The 20,413-nt window shown below is 37.7% G+C and overlaps 2 protein-coding genes across 3 annotated transcripts; both read right to left on the bottom strand.

The window, feature by feature from the left end:
• Positions 1-233: 233 nt before the first annotated feature.
• On the bottom strand, positions 234-14,030 carry LOC134742123 (uncharacterized). Its single transcript, XM_063675084.1, has 3 exons — positions 13,786-14,030; positions 7,053-7,284; positions 234-560 (listed from the first exon to the last, which is right to left on the bottom strand). Exons 2-3 carry the CDS (start codon positions 7,275-7,277, stop codon positions 399-401), a joined length of 387 nt encoding a protein of 128 aa, XP_063531154.1. The 5' UTR covers positions 7,278-7,284; positions 13,786-14,030; the 3' UTR covers positions 234-398.
• A 956-nt stretch (positions 14,031-14,986) lies between these two features.
• LOC134742087 (uncharacterized) lies at positions 14,987-17,869 on the bottom strand. Of its 2 annotated transcripts, none has more exons than XM_063675020.1 (3): positions 17,593-17,869; positions 17,407-17,512; positions 14,987-17,303 (listed from the first exon to the last, which is right to left on the bottom strand). In XM_063675020.1, the coding sequence occupies exons 1-3, from the start codon at positions 17,611-17,613 to the stop codon at positions 15,406-15,408; spliced, it is 2,025 nt and encodes a 674-aa protein (XP_063531090.1). In that variant the 5' UTR covers positions 17,614-17,869; the 3' UTR covers positions 14,987-15,405. The 2 variants fall into 2 exon arrangements, with proteins under 2 accessions (XP_063531090.1, XP_063531091.1); XM_063675021.1 differs by having other exon boundaries at positions 14,987-16,802; positions 17,593-17,863.
• Between the last annotated feature and the right edge of the window lie 2,544 nt (positions 17,870-20,413).

Here is a 20,413-nt window from a genome sequence, read left to right as displayed (position 1 = left end):
AGTCTTAACTGTTGTTCCACTAGATTCGATATTATTTGTCGGTAGACGGCGGCGAATTCTAATGTTTAAGATCGAGGGTCAATTTTAAATGTATCCGTCGGTCCGTTTTAATAAAGCACATTTGGCATACGTTTTAAAACTCGAGTCCATGTAACGAGTGACCTAGCGATGTTGACGAGGACGCTGCAATAATTGCATTTCTTATGATTAAGAAGACATTAAAGTTACAAGGCTAGATTTTTACAAATATTATTTTTTATATTTACAACCCTGTTTATTATTCAAAGATTTTATAGCGAAACGCTTACAAATATCACACTTGAGAGTAAATAAATGTAAAATATACTAAATATCGTATATAAATTTCACGAACGACACATAAACATGAAAGGGGACTCCTAGCAGGAAATCTTGTTGGCCCTCTCCTCGGAGACGGCGAACTTGTTGCAGAGGAAGAAGATGAGGTTTTCCTTGGTGGGTTTGACCTTCCCCTCCGCCACGAGCCGCTTTAGGTTGCGCAGGCGCTGCTTGTGCGGGTACTCGCCGTCTGGTTTTGTGCCCTGATAAAAATTAATAACATTCAGTAAAATGATTAAACGTTCTTGACAAATAGGACAAACATAAGTAATACACATGAGAAACATCAAGTAGTTGACTCAACATAATTGAATTTAAAATGATATAACTTTTAGTCGGGGCTCGTCTTTAGCAGTTATCACACTGGCGCGGCATTCGAATGCGGCGATATTGTGCAAGATAGACTGCGCTATCTTAGAGCATACACCATACAACAACTAGAGCAGCCTTATGTGTCGTATTTGCGTACAAAAATGTCTGCCGAATTTTGCGGGGAGGTGAAGAAGTAACACATGCAAAAAATTACTCACACATTGCAAAAAAGATCCTTGTCAATCAATCAATCAAATATATTTATTTGTATAAATAAGGGTACAAAACAGGTGGTATACAAAGTTTTCATTATCATTCCTTATTTTACCATAGTCAGGCTACAAATATTCAATACCTAAATTTAACTTAACTATTACCCATAGAGCTATATGTACATACATGCATTGTTATAATCTATATGGCACAATTTTAAACACTCAAAAAAATATTGAAAGTGAAATTGATAATTAATGTCCTACTTGGTAATATTATGAATTTAAAATAATTAATTTAATTATAAATAAATACGATTATCATGCTTACAAGTCACAATTTTCCAAAAACTCATCAATAGAATAATATCAATTTTCCATTAAATGTCTATACAATTTCCTTTTAAATAAATTAATTGGTAGTTCCTTAAAACTATCAGTAAGACAATTAAATATTTGTATTGCCATTCCATAGACATTCTTCTTAGGAAGTGAAAGATTTGTTGTCGGCATGAAAAGTTTATTCCTATAAGCACCTCGTTTTGATGTCATAGTAATTGTTTTAAAGCAAGACAGGTTTTCCCTAACAAAAATACAAGTTTCGTATATGTACATGGCGGGTAATGTCAATATTTTTTTGCTTGTAAACAATGGTCTGCAGGGCTCTCGGAAGTCGGCTCCACATGCTGCCCTAATGCATTTCTTTTGGGTCTTAAAAATTATGTCTTGAGTCCACTGAATTCCCCCACATAATTATGCAATATCTTAATTGCGACGCAACATATCCATGATAGGCTGTCATAGCTGTAGATTCCGACACTACATTGCGAATACGATGCAAGACATATACAAAACGATCTAATTTAATTCGTAAACCGTCGATATGAGCTTTCCAGTTGCAAAAACAATCTATGGTCAATCCCAAAAATGCGGTTGACTGTACTTCCTCTATATGGGAGTCCTGGTTAGTGCACTGCCTTATGGGAATATAGTTCAGATCCGGAAACCGCTTTCAACTTTTAGTATGTTGCTGGGCATGGTACTGGATCTCAAAAACTGCCGGGAGACAGCGGCGCCGGCCATCTACTTCAGCGGAATGACGTCATCAAAATAACTTCCGCCTCGTTGCGAATATTGCATTTTGCACCCAAACTATGCATTGCACATACACGTGTGAGGTATTAAACGAAAGCCAATAGAATATTATATATTTCACTAATACACTATGTACCAAAATATAATAAATAAAAATAATAATTATTATTAATTATTATTACTACAAAATTAAAGCTGATGTCCCAAGCCATACACTGATATCAAAATAATCAAAATCAGACCAAAAATGTGAAAATTATGCATCAAAATGTAGGTATTTGCTAGAACAAATGCATTAAAGTTAAAAAAAAAAACAAAATTGGTCATTTTCAGGATAATCCGCATAACCTTCTAGTATATTATTAGCAATATAAAAAGGATCATAAAACTGCTGGGAGACAATCTCTATAGTGCCTGAGTGACAAATAATGGCGTCATACATGTGACCGCTGCCGAAATTTGCAAAATCTAAATTATAACTATACCATGAGTCATATATACACGTGTGCTACATCAGACGAAAGGTTATTAAATATATTATGATTCGTTTAACATTATTATTAAAAATAATTTATATTTTAGGAGCTACAAACAAAGAAAAACCACTTTTTTTGAGAAAAGTTCGTGTGTATATATTTTATAGCTCAACTAAAAACGTTATAACTATATTAGACGCAACATTGTCACAGGGCGGACACGCCATACATCAAAACTCGCTTGCGTTTATATGTGTGAATGGCACGTTTGTACACGCGTCTTTGTGTGCGTAAGCTGCTTAGGGCTGCCACTTAGATGTTTTTGAGTTCACGGAACGTTGTCGTAATAGTCGTAATGTAAATATCTACTCATAACTAAGAAATAGAAATATTTTATTCCTTAATTAAAGAAACCATTTTAAGTTCGCGAAATTTACATTACGCGGTTCTATTCTTCCCATTTATGCCCGTCATATTTATGAGAATACAGCGCAGCGTTCATATTTCCAATCATGGTTTGAGTTCCTCGGATTATTCGCACAAAATGTGAAAGAAAAGTACATGTTGTATTTGCAGGACAATGCTCTTAATTGAAAACTAAAAGTGTAACATGTAATTAATTTATCTTTTTCCAAGAAGTAACAACATCAAAAACTATTAAAGTTTCAAATACATCACACACAGCCCTCGTGCGGTGCTGACATAAGCCGAGCTGCATACGCAGGATAACCCGACCGAAACGTAAGCAAACGAAATTGTATGGGCAATCTACCATTCACCAAGCAATTGGTCCTTGGTCGGTTTATAATCTTACACTCAACTGTACCTACTTTGAAAGCGGAATTATTATAAATAAGTATTTGCATTATTGTTTTTATTAATTAAACGATTATATATAGATATTATATTTTTTTAGATATGATAAAAGTGTAACAAAAAACAAAATATTTACGAAGGAATAATATCTATGTACCTACCTATAGGTAGTTGAATGTAATGAATGTTAGCATTCATAAGTTCAACGAATAGGTTGTTGAAATCGGTAGGTAGGTACCTATCTAAATATTATCACACCTTTTACACTTTGCTATATTGATGTACATTTGGGTTTTCGACAAATTGTAAATGAATGTGATTGTAGAAAACGCATTATTTGATGTATTATCAGTATTATATAGGTACCTACATGTTAGGTACACTACACGTAGGTATAAGGTATAAGTATTATTAAGTACGTATAAAAAAAACTTCTTTATTTCTCCAATTTGATAGGCACCCATACATAGCACAATACATCGGCATTTTGAACGTTCCGTCATCGCGTGACCGCGTCGCTAACCGAACTGAGTCAACTGAGCGGCCGGCGAAAAGCCAGCAATCTGGTATCGCGGGGCGAGGTAACTCAGGTCGGGGCGGGGCGTTGCGTGGCCGTTCTGTATGATAATACTATTACTTATTCTGTGACATTGTTATAACGTTTTTAGTTGAGCTATAAAGTATATATACACGAACTTTTCTCAAAAAAAGTGGTTTTTCTTTGTTTGTAGCTCCTAAAATATACATTGTTTTTATAAATAATGTATTAACGAATCATAATATATTTAATAACCTTTCGTCTGATGTAGCACACGTGTATATATGACTCATGGAATAGTTATAATTTAGATTTTGCAAATTTCGGCAGCAGTCACATGTATGACGCCATTATTTGTCACTCAGGCACTATAGAGATTGTCTCCCAGCAGTTTTATGATCCTTTTTATATTGCTAATAATATACTAGAAGCTTATGCGGATTATCCTAAAAATGACCAATTTCGATTTTTTTAACTTTAATGCATTTGTTCTAGCAAATACCTACATTTTGATACATAATTTTCACATTTTTGGTCTGATTTTGATTAGTTTGATATTAGTGTATGGCTTGAGACATCAGCTTTAATTTTGTAGTACATTGCTTTAACTTCCGACTTTTGATTTGGTTGAAAAACCCAAATAATAGTTTTTTTTTTTTTTCATCATTTTGATTTACTTTTAAATTTCTCTTAAACTATTGTATATTTTGGTACATAGTGTATTAGTGAAATATACAACATTTTATTGGCTTTCGTTTAATACCCCACACGTGTATGTGCAACGCATAGTTTGGGTGCAAAATGCAATATTCGCAACGAGGCGGGAGTACAGGTTTTTAAAGGGTCGGCAACGCGCGTGTAATATCTCTGGTGTTGCAGGCGTTCATAGGCTACGGTAACTGCTTACCATCAGGCGGGCCGTATGCTTGATTGCCACCGACGTGGTATAAAAAAAAAAGGCGGGAGTCATTTTGATGACGTTATTCCGCTGAAGTAGATGGCCGGTGCCGCTGTCTCCCGGCAGTTTTGGAGACTCAGTACCATGCCCAACAGCATACTAAAATTTGGTAGCGGTTTCCGGATCTGAACTATCTCTTCGACCGTTTCCCATAAGGCATAGTACTAGGTAGGTAATATTCATCGAAATATGTTTACTTTTATATGTCTGGAATTGTATGATTTTTGTCTTACTAGGATTAATATTTAAATTATTACTATCAAGCCAATTTACTATATCTGTTATCGCGTTATTAATGGTTTGCTCAAATGATTCGACATTGTCACATTTTACAAGTAATGTGGTATCGTCTGCAAAGAGTAAACAACTATGCTTCGTAGCCTTCGGGAGATCATTTATATACAACAGGAACAGCAGTGGGCCTAATATACTGCCCTGTGGTACCCCATATAAGTTAGTTTTGTAGCTGGATCTATAGGTAATTTTGTCTCTGCCAAGAAAATTTGTAGTTTCCACACACTGTTTTCTGTTTTTGAGGTAGCTGCCTACCCAATCTAATGCAGGACCTCTTACGCCATATCTAAATAGCTTATTTAATAATAAGTCGTGTTTCACAAAATCAAATGCCTTACTCATGTCTAGTAATACAGGTACAATAGGAGTTTTACTATCTAAACTTTCCATTACAGTTTTTATTAAGTGAAAACATGCTAAGGTTGTTGAACAATTTTTCATAAAACCGAACTGATAATCACTCAAAATTATAAAATTTGATAACCTGGCGAACGTAATTTTCTCTAAAATCTTTGAGATGACTGGTATCAGGGTGACAGGACGGTAATTATTTAAATCTGTTTTAGGCCCCTTTTTATAAAGTGGTTTAACTATTGACAAATACGAAGACACACGCACATTTAAATAGAAATTAACACATTCTCATTTTCTTCTCACATGCACACATACATATCACACATGGAAATTTTTTTTTGTACATTGTCCAAGGGTTTTGACAAAGGGGTAAGTTACTGAAAAGCTGCTACATTACTGTATGCTGTGAGTGCGCTGTCTGGCTCTGACTCTAGTAAGACTCGCCCCGAATCATGTGTAACGTACAGTCATTCATCAACGTCTAAAAATTAATTGAAAACTGTCGAGAACAATATTAAAAGATAAACCCGCCTATATTTAATGTTAGTTAGTTAGTGTCTTTAGACAGTTTCTCAATTATAAAAAACCGGCCAAGTGCGAGTCGGACTCGCGCACGAAGGGTTCCGTACCATTACGGAAAAAAACAGCAAAAAAATCACGTTTGTTGTATGGGAGCCCCATTTAAATATTTATATTATTCTGTTTTTAGTATTTGTTGTTATAGCGGCAACAGAAATACATCATCTGTGAAAATTTCAACTGTCTAGCTATCACGGTTCTCATGAGATACAGCCTGGTGACAGACAGACAGACGGACGGACATACGGACAGCGGAGTCTTAGTAATAGTGTCCCGTTTTTACCCTTTGGGTACGGAACCCTAAAAGGTGATTTGGCCAATAAACGCATTTCATATCGACGATCATAGACTAATTTATAGGCGGTCTTTAAATTTTGTTTTCCTTGACGTAGCGCTATTCTCGACTTCATCGCAGATATTCAACTATAAATCTGGCACGCTTGTTAGTTGTTTATCAATCTTTCACATTCTCGTGTCGTCAAGCCAGCATAAAACCATGTGACGCTCTAAGGCACTGCAACTTATAATTAGTAATTCGTTATAATCAATAATTCGAAAATTGACTTAGTCTTTTATGTTTTAAGGGACGTTAAAAATTTCATAAACGTATCAATTTCCAGAACTATAACATTGTACTTCATTTTAAGTAGGTACCGTAAACTTTTATCACTCTTGACCCCGGTTGACGGTACGTACCTTGGACTGGCTATGAATTGGGAGTCCGTAGGTCAATGCCAAAAAACGTACATGGTACCTATAGGCGGTAGTAATAATGCTCTTTCCGGATGCGGCGGCTGTGTGCCAGCAAGACAGTGCTCACGAGGCTGCTTTTATTAAAGACTTGCACACAGTTGCGCCTAACAACTCGCAGCTAAACGTGTTAAAATATCGACCGAGAAGGACAGTCATACCTATTAAACATATTAATAACGGGTCACTCACGTATTTTAAGTCGAAAACGCTCGACATGTTTCACTCCGTACCGAGTAGCGTCATCAGGAGCTATTAATATGTTTAATATGTCTGTGTCTCACGGAATTTTGTTATTAAAACAGTCATACCTCATCAGCGTTCAGTGAGTAATCCGGTGGCGGAATGCCTATGATGGAGCTGTCCCACATGACGGGGTGCCACGGGCGGCGCACCGGCTTCGGCGGCGGCGCGGCGGCCACCGGCGGCCGCAGCGGCAGCGACTTCACGTCCACGTACTGCTCTTCCTCGAACTCCTCCTCCTGCTCCTGCGCTCCCTCGATCGCCGGAACCTCCTCACTGCCTTCGCGGCTCATAGTGGTGCTGTGGAAACATCAGCTGTCTTTAGATCAAGTTCATCAAATGAAGAGTTCAAGACAAATCTACTAAAGACAGATCCTTTGCCAGTTAATGTTACAAGTGATCTTCGTCTATATAGTAAGGAAAGCTAACTCCAAATTGAATTACGAGGGAAAGTTGGTATTACCGTCGTGTAGTTTTGCCATTATCAAATAAAAAAATGAAAACTGACAGGTATCTGTGGTTTAGTTTTTTATAGGCGGCAAGTTTTGTGAGACTTGTCTTGTTTTTCATACTAAATGGGAAAAGAGCAGTATCGCTTCGTAATTCTTATTTTTGGATGAAAAACATGCGAACAATTAAAAGCTTCTATGACAACCGTGAGATATTGGTATAATGAATTTAAACGAGGTCGTACATGTGTTTTTATGAGAACCGCCCAGAAAAACATGGCTCGGGGAAAGAAATTCAGGTGAAACGAGGAAGATATCGCCGAGGCAGAAGCGAATTTTGCATGTTTGAGAAATTCTTTTTTTGAAGTAGTTAAATAAGTGGCCGGAACGTTTGGAAAAGTGTAAGGACCTAGAAGGTGATTACGTTAAAAAATAAAATATATAATATAAAAAAAATATGCGTATAATATAATAATATATTCTAACACGGGTACTTTTTGATCCATCCTCGTACTGAACGCTTTATTTTATACCAGTTCGTGAACTCCATAGAACTTTACTACAGATAGACATAAAAAAAATCTAAGCATTATACTCATTGTCACGCGCAACTACTTGAAGTCGCACTTTTTGAACGGTTTGGGGTCTTTTTAAGCTTTTAAACTTCTATGTATACAGTGCGTTCTATTCTTTTTAAACATTAGTCATACCTACTATTTTTATGGGGTTCAACCCCACAAAATCGCAAAAAAAAACGCTAGTTCAGGGGTTGGTTTGGTCTATAATATGACCCATAAGTCCCATAACTTCTCTGCATAGTATGGTAAAACATTGAAAATACATACTGTATACTTAAGTCAATTTAATTCAAGGGCCTGACACTCTTTGATAGAGAAAGATAGTCTTATTGCGATTCCTATAAGAGGAAAAAGAAAATAGTGCCATGCTTTGTCCTTATCACCGACCGGGTTTTTTTTTCATGGTCGGGTTATGGCAGCATAGGTAGGAGGCGATGGCGAAATACCGAAATGTATAAGAGTGAAAGAGAAAAAGGATTATGCTGCCATACATTAACCTGTCAATACATGAATATGTTTTTCTCTTACCCCTGGTCGCTCGGTTTCATGTCTATAACTACTATACTATGTCTATGATTTAATTCAAGAAATCCTTGATAGATAAATATTAATATATATGTAATAGGGAATATTACGCGAAACTGCATAGGGGGCGCCAGGGCGCCACTACCACAATCTGAGGGTCTATCGTGAAACAAGAAAATTTATTTATCTAACATCTCTGTCACTTGCATATTCGAGCGATAAAGAGGCAGATAGCGAATTTTCGGATTCGCGTTTCCCGGTAGGTCCTCTGTAAGCAAACCGCCTTGATGCATCAATGTCATATTTTATTATCTCTGAAAACTTGTCAGAAACCTGTTAAAGGTACAGTATGTATAAGTTACTTTTTAATACAGTTGCTCAAAAAGTGCTACTTTTCGTGACTGTTTAGCGTGCGTAAAGTTGGTTTTCGCGAACTAGTGCTTTTTACTTTTCCAATTTTTTTAAATTTTTACTTGTTCCAATTCATGACTACTTATTGATGAGTGTTAATATTAGTTTCATTTAAAACGTCGTAATCAACATAAAAACCTACTGTTAATGTAAGAATACGAAAAATATGCATATTTCATATTTTATTACTTACCTCTTCATCATTATAAGTATTATAACACGTTAATATTTTAATGTTGAAAAACCGTTCTTAATAAGTTGTCTGAATGGAACGGAACGCCTGTCAAAGAAGAGGCGTATTTTCTTACTCCAAGAATGTTATAAGTTTCCAAAGGCAACATTCGATATTGTTTTTATAAATATACGATACACAAATAATCATAAATAACGATCTTTAGGTAAGAATAGTAACAATGTTTTAATATTTACAATTGTTTCTGTCTTATAGAACATGCATTTGAAAAAAAAACTTTCATTGAAGTGGGTTCAATAATAATAATAACAAAATCTATTCTAGTCGAATAAAAGCTAGAAAAACACTTCTTCATAATGTCAATGATGTCACAGAATTAATAATATAAAAGTTTCGAATTCCGTTCCTTACTTGTTGCTTTTCTTATTTTTTCGCAAAAACGTCGTTCGATACACGTGCGGAAATATCATTCTTCACTCGTCCCGTATCTCGGTACTCGTGAAGTAATGGCATACTTTCCGCACTAGAATCGAAATGTACTGTTATGGTTTACCGTTTACTAAAAAGGTTAGTCCTGCACTCTGGTGGCAGAACATTGCAGTAATATCCCCTATTCATATTTTAATCCGCAGTTTTGTTGTACCTTTGTCTATTGTTGTATAAAAATATAAAAAATTCAGAACACAAAAATGGGGAAGGAGGAGATATAATCCTGTACCTAACATCCGTATCTGTATTTTTGGTACCGTTGAAAATGACGAGTACGTGTACCAGTGAGTCCTAACTGAAATTTAGTAGCCAAATCTGTCTTCAGCAGCATTTAGGTTAACCTACTTTAAGTAAAGTAAACAAAAAGAGTTGGTCGTTGTTGTATGCCTACATTAAATGAGATCAAGGCAGACAACAGAGATATTTATCAAGATTCACTGAAATAACAGAAAACGTAATTTGAACGTCATGAAGCTGTAATGAGAACTGCGCATTAGGCACCGGTTTTTTTTACATATAATCGTATTACTTGGCAATATATCAAAAGCAGTTTTTGAGACGATTGCAATACATCGCCATACATTAGGTAGGTTACGTGAAGTAGGTTTAGGTAAGTAGTATATCTATTTTTTAATTTTTTTCACGGTATGAGTTATTGGTTACGATGACCGATACATTAATAGAACCTATAGGGTGCGTTGGGGTAAGATTGACGGGTTTTTTATGAGGGGTAAGATGAAAAGTCGTCCGTAATGCTTTGGTATACGGATTTTTTTTTGTCTTACCCCTTATAAAAAACCCTTTAATCTTATCCCAACGCTCCCTATTACGAGGGCGGTTGGATAAGTACCCGTTATTTTCCACATTTGAAGGCACCCTAAAAAGCCCTAAAAGGTAAAAAAAAATTGGCGCGCTTTTGTTCTTTCTTCCTTCGACCGCTATCAAAGGTAAGCTGTTGAGTACCTCCACCAAGTATGCGTCTTTGACACCGAGCAGGGAGTCAAGGACAGTCCGTCAGAACAGTTAAAAAAAATCGCCACCTTGAAATACTCGAGCGCGTCAGATTAAGATATGGTGGATTAATTACTTGTTAAATAGTGTCCATTTCAATAATCTGACGATTTTAGCGATCCGTAAGCGAGTGGCAGGGTCACAAAGTTGCAAAAAAAATCACGATCTTGACTTACTCGAGCACGTTCGATTTCCATTATATTGTGAAGAGAATAATGCAAGAATAACTAAATAAAAAAAATCTGCCGATTTGAGCAAGCGAAGAGAAGTGTCAAAAATCGTTTATGACATTTAGTGCACCTAGCTCTTTTTCTCTTTAACTTTTTCGCTATCTATTTGTAATTTAAGCTCTTCTATAGATTTTATCTACCTAGTCGGCTCATAAGTTCTGTCACTGGCCTTTAAAATTTAAATTTGGAACTCCTAAAACAAAAACCGTTCTGCATTTGAATTTCGAATCTTTATTAAATATTTGAGTAGTATAATTTTGCAATTTTCTGTTTTCTTCAACATGGAGTGGACGCTTAAAGATAGCCGTACCGCAATAATTGCACTATATCGTTGTGGTCACTCGCCGACTAAAATTTTTAAGCTACTTGAAAATTTAAAATTCTCTCTAAGATTTGTGTATCGTACCATAGAAAGATACAGTGAGGTCTCTAGTTTAAATGACAAGAAAAGAAGCGGTCGTCCGCGTACAGCTAGGACTCCAGCGGTTGTACAAGCAATTAGGGCACGCATTGCCAGAAATCCCGCTAGGAAACAAAAAGTTATGGCCCTCCAGATGGGTTTGAGCAAAAACACGGTGAAAAGAGTGCTTAATCAAGACCTGAGACTTCGTGCTTATAAACGAAAAACTGGCCATCTTCTCAATGGTCGGCTTAAAGCTTTAAGGCTTAAAAGATCTAAAGCTTTATTGAAGAAGTACGCTAAAAATAAGCACCGTTGTATACTGTTTTCGGACGAGAAAATTTTTGACATAGAAGAAAACTGTAATAAACAAAATGATAGAGTGTACGCTCGCAATAGTAAAGAAGCGTCTAATAGCATTCCCCGTATTCAAAGAGGTCATCACCCTTCATCTGTGATGGTTTGGCTGGGAGTTTCTTATGCGGGCGTCACTAGTATGCATTTTTGTGAGAAAGGAGTAAAAACTAGTGCCAAAGTGTACCAAGACACGGTGTTGACTAATATTGTGAAACCACTATCCCATACGATGTTTCTAAACCAGCATTGGGTTTTCCAGCAGGACTCTGCTCCAGCCCATAAGGCAAAGTCTACACAAGCCTGGCTCGCCTCCAATAAAATCGACTTTATACGGCATGAAGATTGGCCCTCCTCTAGCCCAGATCTTAATCCTTTAGACTATAAAATATGGCAGTATTTAGAGGAAAAGGTGTGCTCAAAACCTCATCCAAATCTAGACTCGCTGAAAAAATCTCTTGCTACGGCAGTGGCCAATATCGACATGAAAGTGGTGCGTGAATCCATTGACGACTGGCCACGAAGACTTCAAGCCTGTGTAGATAATTATGGCGGTCATTTTGAATAAATGTTATACATTTAGATTCTCTAGTTTATAAGCTTTCAAACGCTGTACAAATTATACGGAATAAACTTAAACTTTTGATTTTATTTGATACTATGTATATGACAGAACTTATGAGCCGACTAGGTATAGGTTAACTATCTTACGGGTGTAAATTTTAATTGTAATTTATATTTTTAGTTGTTGCAATATTTTTTTTCTTTCTTTCTCACACTGTCCCCATATAGCCCTCCGTTGTCATTATTTTAATAATACGCTATTAACGAAATAAACAATGTTTATAACAGGGGAGCCCAAGATGCTAAATTTGAAGTAACTAGAGCTTAAAAAAATTCGTTGTTGTTGTTGGTTACAACATTTATTTAGATCTTCAACTCTGATCTCTTGAACCCCTTGGTCGATTTTGATCTTCTTAGCGGCATTCTGCTCAGTTTTTTAGGCACAAAAAAGTTTATAAATAAAAATAAATACATACGACAGGAATTTTTAATATTATCTTGAAAAATGTTTTTTTTTTTTTTTCAAATCAGAAGAAGGATACTGTTTCACATTATCGTCAGATTAACGTTTTACATAACTGGGACATCAATATGTACCTGTCTGTATAATAATCTGACACGTTCGAGTATTTCAAAATGGCGATTTTTTTTGCAACTTTGTGACTGCCATTTGCTTACGGATCGCTGAAATCGTCAGATTATTGAAAAATACACTTTTGTAGGGTATGGACTATCTGAAGCGCTCGAGTAAATTATTTTTTTCCCAAGTTTCTACCCTGCCTATATAAACCGGCAGATTAACATACCGTTGTTATCAGGCATGTTGCGCGGCTGACACTATTAATATCTGACACGCTCGAGTTACCCCACATGATAGTTTTTTTACATTTCAAAAAATCTGTAGACGCAATCCTGCTCGCTAAAAAAGAAAATATTATATAACATTTTTTTCTTCCTATCATCTAATCTTTCGATTCAAATAGGACTCTACAACGCTCGAGTAACTACACATTTAGCACCGTCGCCTACCCTGCTACAATGAGGTGCAAAACATTAAAATAAGGTATGAAAAAGCATCGGTAAGACGGCTGCCGCGATTATTCCCCAGGAACAGCCAAATCAGCTCATTGCTCTCGACTTGTAACAGCAAATTAAAAGAATTACGTTACGAATTGATGGCGCACCCACTCTATTCTACAGATCTAGCTCTAAACGATTATTTTAAACTTCCAGATGTGAAAAAGTAGTGTGGTGTAAAAAGTATACTTTTAACGTAGAGGTTATTGCTGCTACAGACTTATTGTACAGAGGTCTATTTTCAGGACTTTCAGAAATAGTATTTTTTGGGCGGCTAGCTGAAACCGGAATACCGTTGGCAAAAATATATATGAAAATGATGAAGTAGAAAATACATAGTGTATTTATTTTTTGACCAAGAAAAAAAAAACGGGTACTTATCAAATCGCCCTCGTATGTTAGTAGGGTACTCTGTAGAGTAGTTATTTATGTATCATGCATGTTCTAGGTAAACAGTTGTTTAACATAGGTAATGTTTTATTATGTGTTATTTCGTTAGTTAGGTACATTTAACACTTACCGTAATGACGTTCAGAATCCCAATCCTAAGCTCGGTTATCACAAAGCAAAACGTCCGCCGCTCAAAACATGCGCTGCCCAATACCAATTTTATTATTGGCTTTCAATCTCAAGCAGTTTTATTTATATTCGCAGAACAGTGTACCGGCGCACGGACGGATTACGACTGAAATTAATTACTTTCTCCTCAGAGGGTTTGCGATCGGGCAAAACAGTTCCTTCACGACGATTACTTGGACAATTCCCAGTAATATAGGAACATTTAAACCATTATTGACATCTGGGACGCTTGCCGAAATCCGTGCCAACAATTCAAGATACAATGACGCCTGGTAGTTTCCATTTGGATCATGCCTACATGTAGCTATATGAATAAACGGGATTGCTACGGGAATAGCCTAATAGTACCGGTAAATTGATTAGGTACTTAATGTTCGATATACTTACGTGCACCTGTTCTTTTGGCTTTGAAATGGACGAAATTATTATATGCTTCATACCTGGGTGGGTAGTTAAGACAGAAAATACTTTACATTCACAAGTTTCAATATCTGACTTTAGAGAACGTATTTATCAAACACGATTCAAGTCGCTTAAAATATTTATTAGAAAATGAATAAAGAATTATAGATGCCTTGGCCCATAGGGCTGCGTCTTCACTAGGTGCGAGCAAGTCTTCATGGTTGTCAATAAACTTTCTCTTAGGGCAGTCGAGTATTATGTGGTGTCCTTTGGAGCTCCGCAGTCACACTGGCGAGTCTCGCCACCAGCACTTGAACATATAATCGGCACAGCGTCCATGCTCAGTTCGAAGTCTGTTGTTGAAGCCATAAACCGGGATCGTAAATCTTCTCATTCACAATTGCATGATAAAAGCTCCGTCATCAACTTAGTACGCGAATTATATGTAAATCATGGTCCTTCTAGCCGGATTGAACAGTACCTACTAAACGGTTAATAACTACGCACGGTTGGAGGACCATGCCTGTTTGTGTTGCTCAAGTTATCCATACAGAACAATTTTATGTTTGACGGTCATAAAGGTGGCTAAATTCAGTTATAAAAAGTCTTGATTAATGTTTTTTTGTGTATCAAAATCTAACGGGGGTGTTAAAAAGTTTAACAGATTTATCTACAGTTTAAAAAATATGGTCTATAAATCAAATTTGGAACTCATAATAAGAAATAAAACCACAGTAAACATAACAATAACATAGTAATTTTATTTCAAAAACATCTAAAACTAGTTAACAATTAACAATCCATGAATATAAAAATATGTATCTACACAACATTTATTTGCCCCATTAATTAACCATTGAGTAAACATATATCATTAATATTGAAAATTTAAATTTCCTAAACCGACAATTATTGGACTTTGATATAAGAACAGATATAACAATACTTTCTATTTTTATTTCTTGCTGGTTTTATTTTTATTTGAAATTTCACGCCTGATTTGCTGCGTCGACAAGCATGGCAAACAGTGAAATCTTAGTTTGATTAGTATTACGCAACAAGTGCCCGTTACCTTCTGTTTAGGTTTTATCAAAAACGGTGTTGACAACGGACACGCTCTACTAACACTGTATTAGCAAATAATTTCAGCCTTAATCTCCTATGCGCCTGCAACAATTTCATCGAACGAAGCTTCATGCTCCGACCTCGCTAGCATGAATTCAGGCAAGGTGACACCTAAAGCCGCACTGTAACGAGGCATAGTTTCCGCCCAATATGCTGCTTTCGAATCGACGCCTGCGAACTCTTCAGGCCCCAATTCAGTCTGGTCGGCGATTGCGGCAGCAGCTTCGGCCTCAGCGTCCACGCTCCTTCTCAGCCGGCGCGCAGCAGTCGGCTGCGGCGCCGCCGCAGGCACGGCGCTGGCGACCGCCGCGACCGGGCTGGTAGCGGCGGCGGTCGGTGTAGCTTGGCTTGCTTTTTTCCGTTTTAGTTTTTTTCCATACCCGGTATTAGCGACTACATACGCGGCAGATTTATGTGCAGGATTTGCGTTGGCAGCTACAACTTTACTCTCGGCGCCTTCGTTTGTAGTTACAGGAGCTACTGGGGGTTGTGATTGAAATTCTTTGAGTTCTTGATATGCTAGATGACTCCTTTTTGGTGCTGATTCAGATACAAACATGCACTCTTCATTTTTCAAGCCGTTCTTATCCACGCATTGGAAACAGGTCATGCCGTTTTTATTAACTTGTTTACAAGACGATCTATCCTTTTTCTTGAATTCAGCTAAGACATGCTCAACGTCTTTTTTGGGCTCGTTATCAGTGTAGAACTCGGGCAAAGCTTGCTTGTAGTTATAAGGTTTCACTAGCGGATCAGCTTTTTCTTCGGAGCTCTCGTCACTCGCAGCGCGTATTTTTTCGCTTGGTGTGGGTTTGGAACTGTGCACATAATAAGCTTTATATTTTTCTTTGGAATCGTCCTCTTCACTTTCTTCCTTTGGTGCTTTTAATTTTTCGTATTCCTCGGAGGGCTTATCATCCTCTTTTGCTTCTTCGTATTTTGCTGACTTCCTTGGTGCCTCTTCTTTTTGACCCTCTGGCTCGTCGGGTTCGTCATTACTGTCGAATTTTTTTTCCTTCGAGTAAGCATATTTATTATTTTTTGGTTCCGCAACATATGAGCAGGATTCGTAGTTTCCTCCAGTTTTAGGATCCTTGCATACATTGCACGTCATTCCATCTCTGTTGACTTGTTTGCAATTTCCAGGGTTTTGTTTTATCTCCGCTGCTTGTTTTTCTGACAAATCCTTGATGCGTTCGTATTCCTTATGGTCGTAGCCAGAATCGTAACCTCCATAAGGGTATTCGTAATCCTTGTTGGGGTCCTTTTCTTCTTTGTACGCGCTGTTGTAGGCTCCACTGTCGAACGCTTTCGGTCTGGAAATGTACTCAGATTTATAGTTGTAGGGGTCTTCTTCTTCATCGTCGTCTGCGCGTTTTCTTAAGTTTTGCCTTCTGTGTTCTCCCGTGTATCGCCGCAAGCGGGGCGGTCCTGCAATATAACCATTGGGCTTATAGTTTTGTTCGGCTTCAGGGTTTTCTAACAGTTCTTCCTTGCGGTATTTAAGCGGGTGGGCTACTTCTAAATTTGTTACGGCGGGTTTAAAATATGCTGCTACTGTAGGATTCTGTTTTAAAGCAGATAGAATATCTCCTTGTTGGTCTTCCTCTGGCTTGTACACTTTGTAGTCGGCATCGTGTATCTGTCTAATGTCGTATTGTGCTAAGGCCGGTTGGCGGTAGGCCGCCGAGTGCTGCACGGGAGCCCGCGGTGCCGGCTGCGCCACGAGTGGCGCCGGTTTCGGTGGAGGAAGGAAACTTTGGCTAGCAATCGGATTGAAACCGAAATTTTCAGCAGCGAAAGTCCTATCTTGAGGGGCTACCCGTCTTTGCAAGGAGTCGAGAGAACTACTGATGACAGAGTCAAACAAGTGGGGGTACTGGCTCGTGTCTAGTTTAAGCAAAGCTGCGGCAACGGGATTTGAAGCCAGGCCTGAAAAAACCATATCGTTAAAGATTTGGTTGTTAATTTGCAAGCCAAATATCTAATAGTTAAAAATTACTTAAAAGACATAAATAAAATGCGGCTTACTAACCAGAGTTATCGCTGGCGAAAATCGGAGAAAAATCCAAAGGTTGAACGAACCCTTTTTCGTCATCTTCGCTGGCGAGCACTGCTTGACATATTGTCCAAATCAACAACTGCAAATAAAATTAATGGAAAATTAAATCACTGAACTTAAATATTTACTTGTCATTAAAAAAAATAGAACGATTCATACCAGACATCCGAGTCTAGACATTTTAGAGATGGGTTAAAACCCAAGTGAGAACCCTACACGTCCACTACTCCTCGCTTATTCGAGCTGCTTTTCTGGTTCTGCTTGGAATGAAAGTAACGCGCCAATATTACAAAGACAAGGTTTTATAGGCGTGAATATTGCGCAGGTGAAAGATCGGTGCAACCGAGAGTGCGCGCTCGAGCGTGTCTCGGCACAATGTCCGCTTACTCCATCCGCGGGTCATGACCTGTCGATGGGGCGCCGGAGTGCAAGCCCTTCCAGATATTCACGGGGGTTTTACTCAGCGTTCGCAAATGTTTTGCTCTCGGGATGCTCGGAGTTCGGGTTTTTTTTTATTCATGTAACAAAATGTAGGCCATAGCGTAATCTAGAGCAGCCCAACAAAAGAAGTAGGTAAGAAGTGGTCTTCAAAAAGCAGGCAGTGGCGAGCAAAAAGAGTTTTAGCATTTTGGGTCCGCTTGCCGTAGCTAGCCTATTTTACTTACGTTACTCTTTGGCCATAGCTCTCGAAATGCATATATTGACAGTGAGAAACCTGCATTTGTCACACAACACAGGTCAGTGGCGTAGCTAGGCGTGGGCACTTGGGGCCTTCGCCCACGGCCTCGCACTTAGAGGGGCCTCGCAAAGCCAACCTTTTCATTACCTAGGGAAAACACATTGAAGAGGGCCTAGATTGTTTCACGCTACGCCACTGACACAGGTTAAATAGATTACTACATTATACCTAATCTTGTCGAATGATGATCCCTATGACAGTTCATTTTTATGTGGAGGTAGCTGTCACGTAAAATGATTGTAGACATTTTTTGGATGTTTAGCTCATTAATTTATAATGTTTGTAGACATTTTTTTTTTGATGTTTAGCTCATTAATTTATTTAGAAATGTAACATTTAAGTAATGAAAATTCATACGAAACACATTCCCTCAATATTTTTTTAAATGGGATCAACAGGAACTGTCATAGGGATCAACATTGTCATGGATGCGTAATTTACATTATTAATATTATTATTTACAATAGATATGTCAGAAATATGTGCAATTAAAATTGGGTTTCATTGTAAACATTAGAATAACAATAATAACAAATAATAATAATAATAATTCAATTGTCAATAAAATAATCATACCCCGTTCCAATACGTTATCCTATTAGCCTTCCAGAAATTCCTTAACCGAGTAATACGCCTTTTGGATCAGGAAACACTTGAGTTTTCTTATAAAAATGGGATCTGATGCAACATCCTTTATATCAGACGGTAACCTGTTATAGATGCGTGGGCCTATAATTTGGAAGAAGTTACCTGTTTTTGCAAGCCTGTGCCTAGTACCTGCGTTCGTCCTGACGTCTCACGCATAGTAGAGATGGGAAAGTGTTTCCTGCTCCGTCGGATAAGTTTTCCCACCTCAAATATAAAGAGCGAGGGAACCGTTAGGATGCGTAATTTAATAAAAAGCTCTCTTGCTGGTTCGTCAGGTGGTACTCTGCATATAGACCGGACGACTTTTTTTTGAATAATAAAAGGGCGATCACGGTCTGCAGCTAAACCCCAAAGATCGATTCCATAGGAAAGATGGGAGTGAAAATAAGCGTAGTAGGCGGCTAGTAGATTCTTTTGAGACAAGGAGCCTTTTGAGTCTGGTTACGGCATAATAAGCAGAGTTTAACCTAGCACAGAGGGAATCAATATGCTCCTGCCACTGCAGTCTACCGTCTAGAGTGAATCCCACGAATCTTGCGGAGCTCACGGCTTCAATGTTTGTGTTTTGTATTACTACAGGGTTTAAGTTTGTGGTCTTACTTGTAGCCAATGAGAAGTCCAGAATATTCGTTTTTTCGAGGTTAAGCTGCATGACGTTCGCAGTAAACCAGTGCAAGAGCCTCACTATTACCGTTTCGACATTGATACGGAGCTCATCCTCACAGTCCCCACTCACTACGGCGCAGATATCGTCTGCATACATAATAAGCTGCGTGTGAGAAGATAAAAATGGCAAGTCATTCATCAGCACCAGAAATATCGTGTTACCAACATTGGACCCCTGAGGTACTGACCGGTCACAAATATCACCTGGTTCCGAGGCATCACCAGCCACTTCTGTTCTTTGGGAGCGGTTGCTAAGGAAGGAAATAATGAAATCTAGGGTCACCCCACGTACGCCATAGTGTTCAAGTTTAGCTGCCACTAGTTTGTAATCAACAAGGTCGAATGCGCGAGATAGGTCGAAAAGTATAGCGGCGACTCGTTTTTTGGATTCTAGCCTGCCTAGTACGTTCTTTACCACCTCACGCGCTGCCTCAACCGTCGATCGACCAGCCTGATAAGCATATTGATAGGTATAGGTGCAAGGGAGTTGGCAACGCGTTCGCAACACCAGTTGCAAGTGTCTATAGGCTGCACTGAACTGTAATCAGTAATCAGTAATTTATTGCTTTCATAGGTACAATAAGGTCTTACAATAAAATGGTGATCAAGCTATCAGTTATTTGCCCTCGTTATGGTATTTTTAATGAAATAATCAAAACATTCATTATATTTATTTTATAAATAAAAAATTGACACAATCACAGTACCTAATATACATTCAATAAATTAAATACATCGACGCCAATGTTCAAATAAAGGTTGAACACGCCAAAAATGGAGTACACTTTTTTCCATATATTTTTTTTTTCATGGATGCTATAGTTTTTTTGTATACTTAAATTCTAATCGCTATAACATGAGGAATAAATGATACAATAGTAGTAGTTCATTCTATAATTCGTTTTCGTGAACGAGCTTTAAACAATG

The sequence above is a fragment of the Cydia strobilella genome, chromosome 6, assembly GCF_947568885.1.
Source record: "Cydia strobilella chromosome 6, ilCydStro3.1, whole genome shotgun sequence".
Taxonomy (NCBI): domain Eukaryota; kingdom Metazoa; phylum Arthropoda; class Insecta; order Lepidoptera; family Tortricidae; genus Cydia; species Cydia strobilella.
This window is presented reverse-complemented; position numbering and strand designations above follow the sequence as displayed.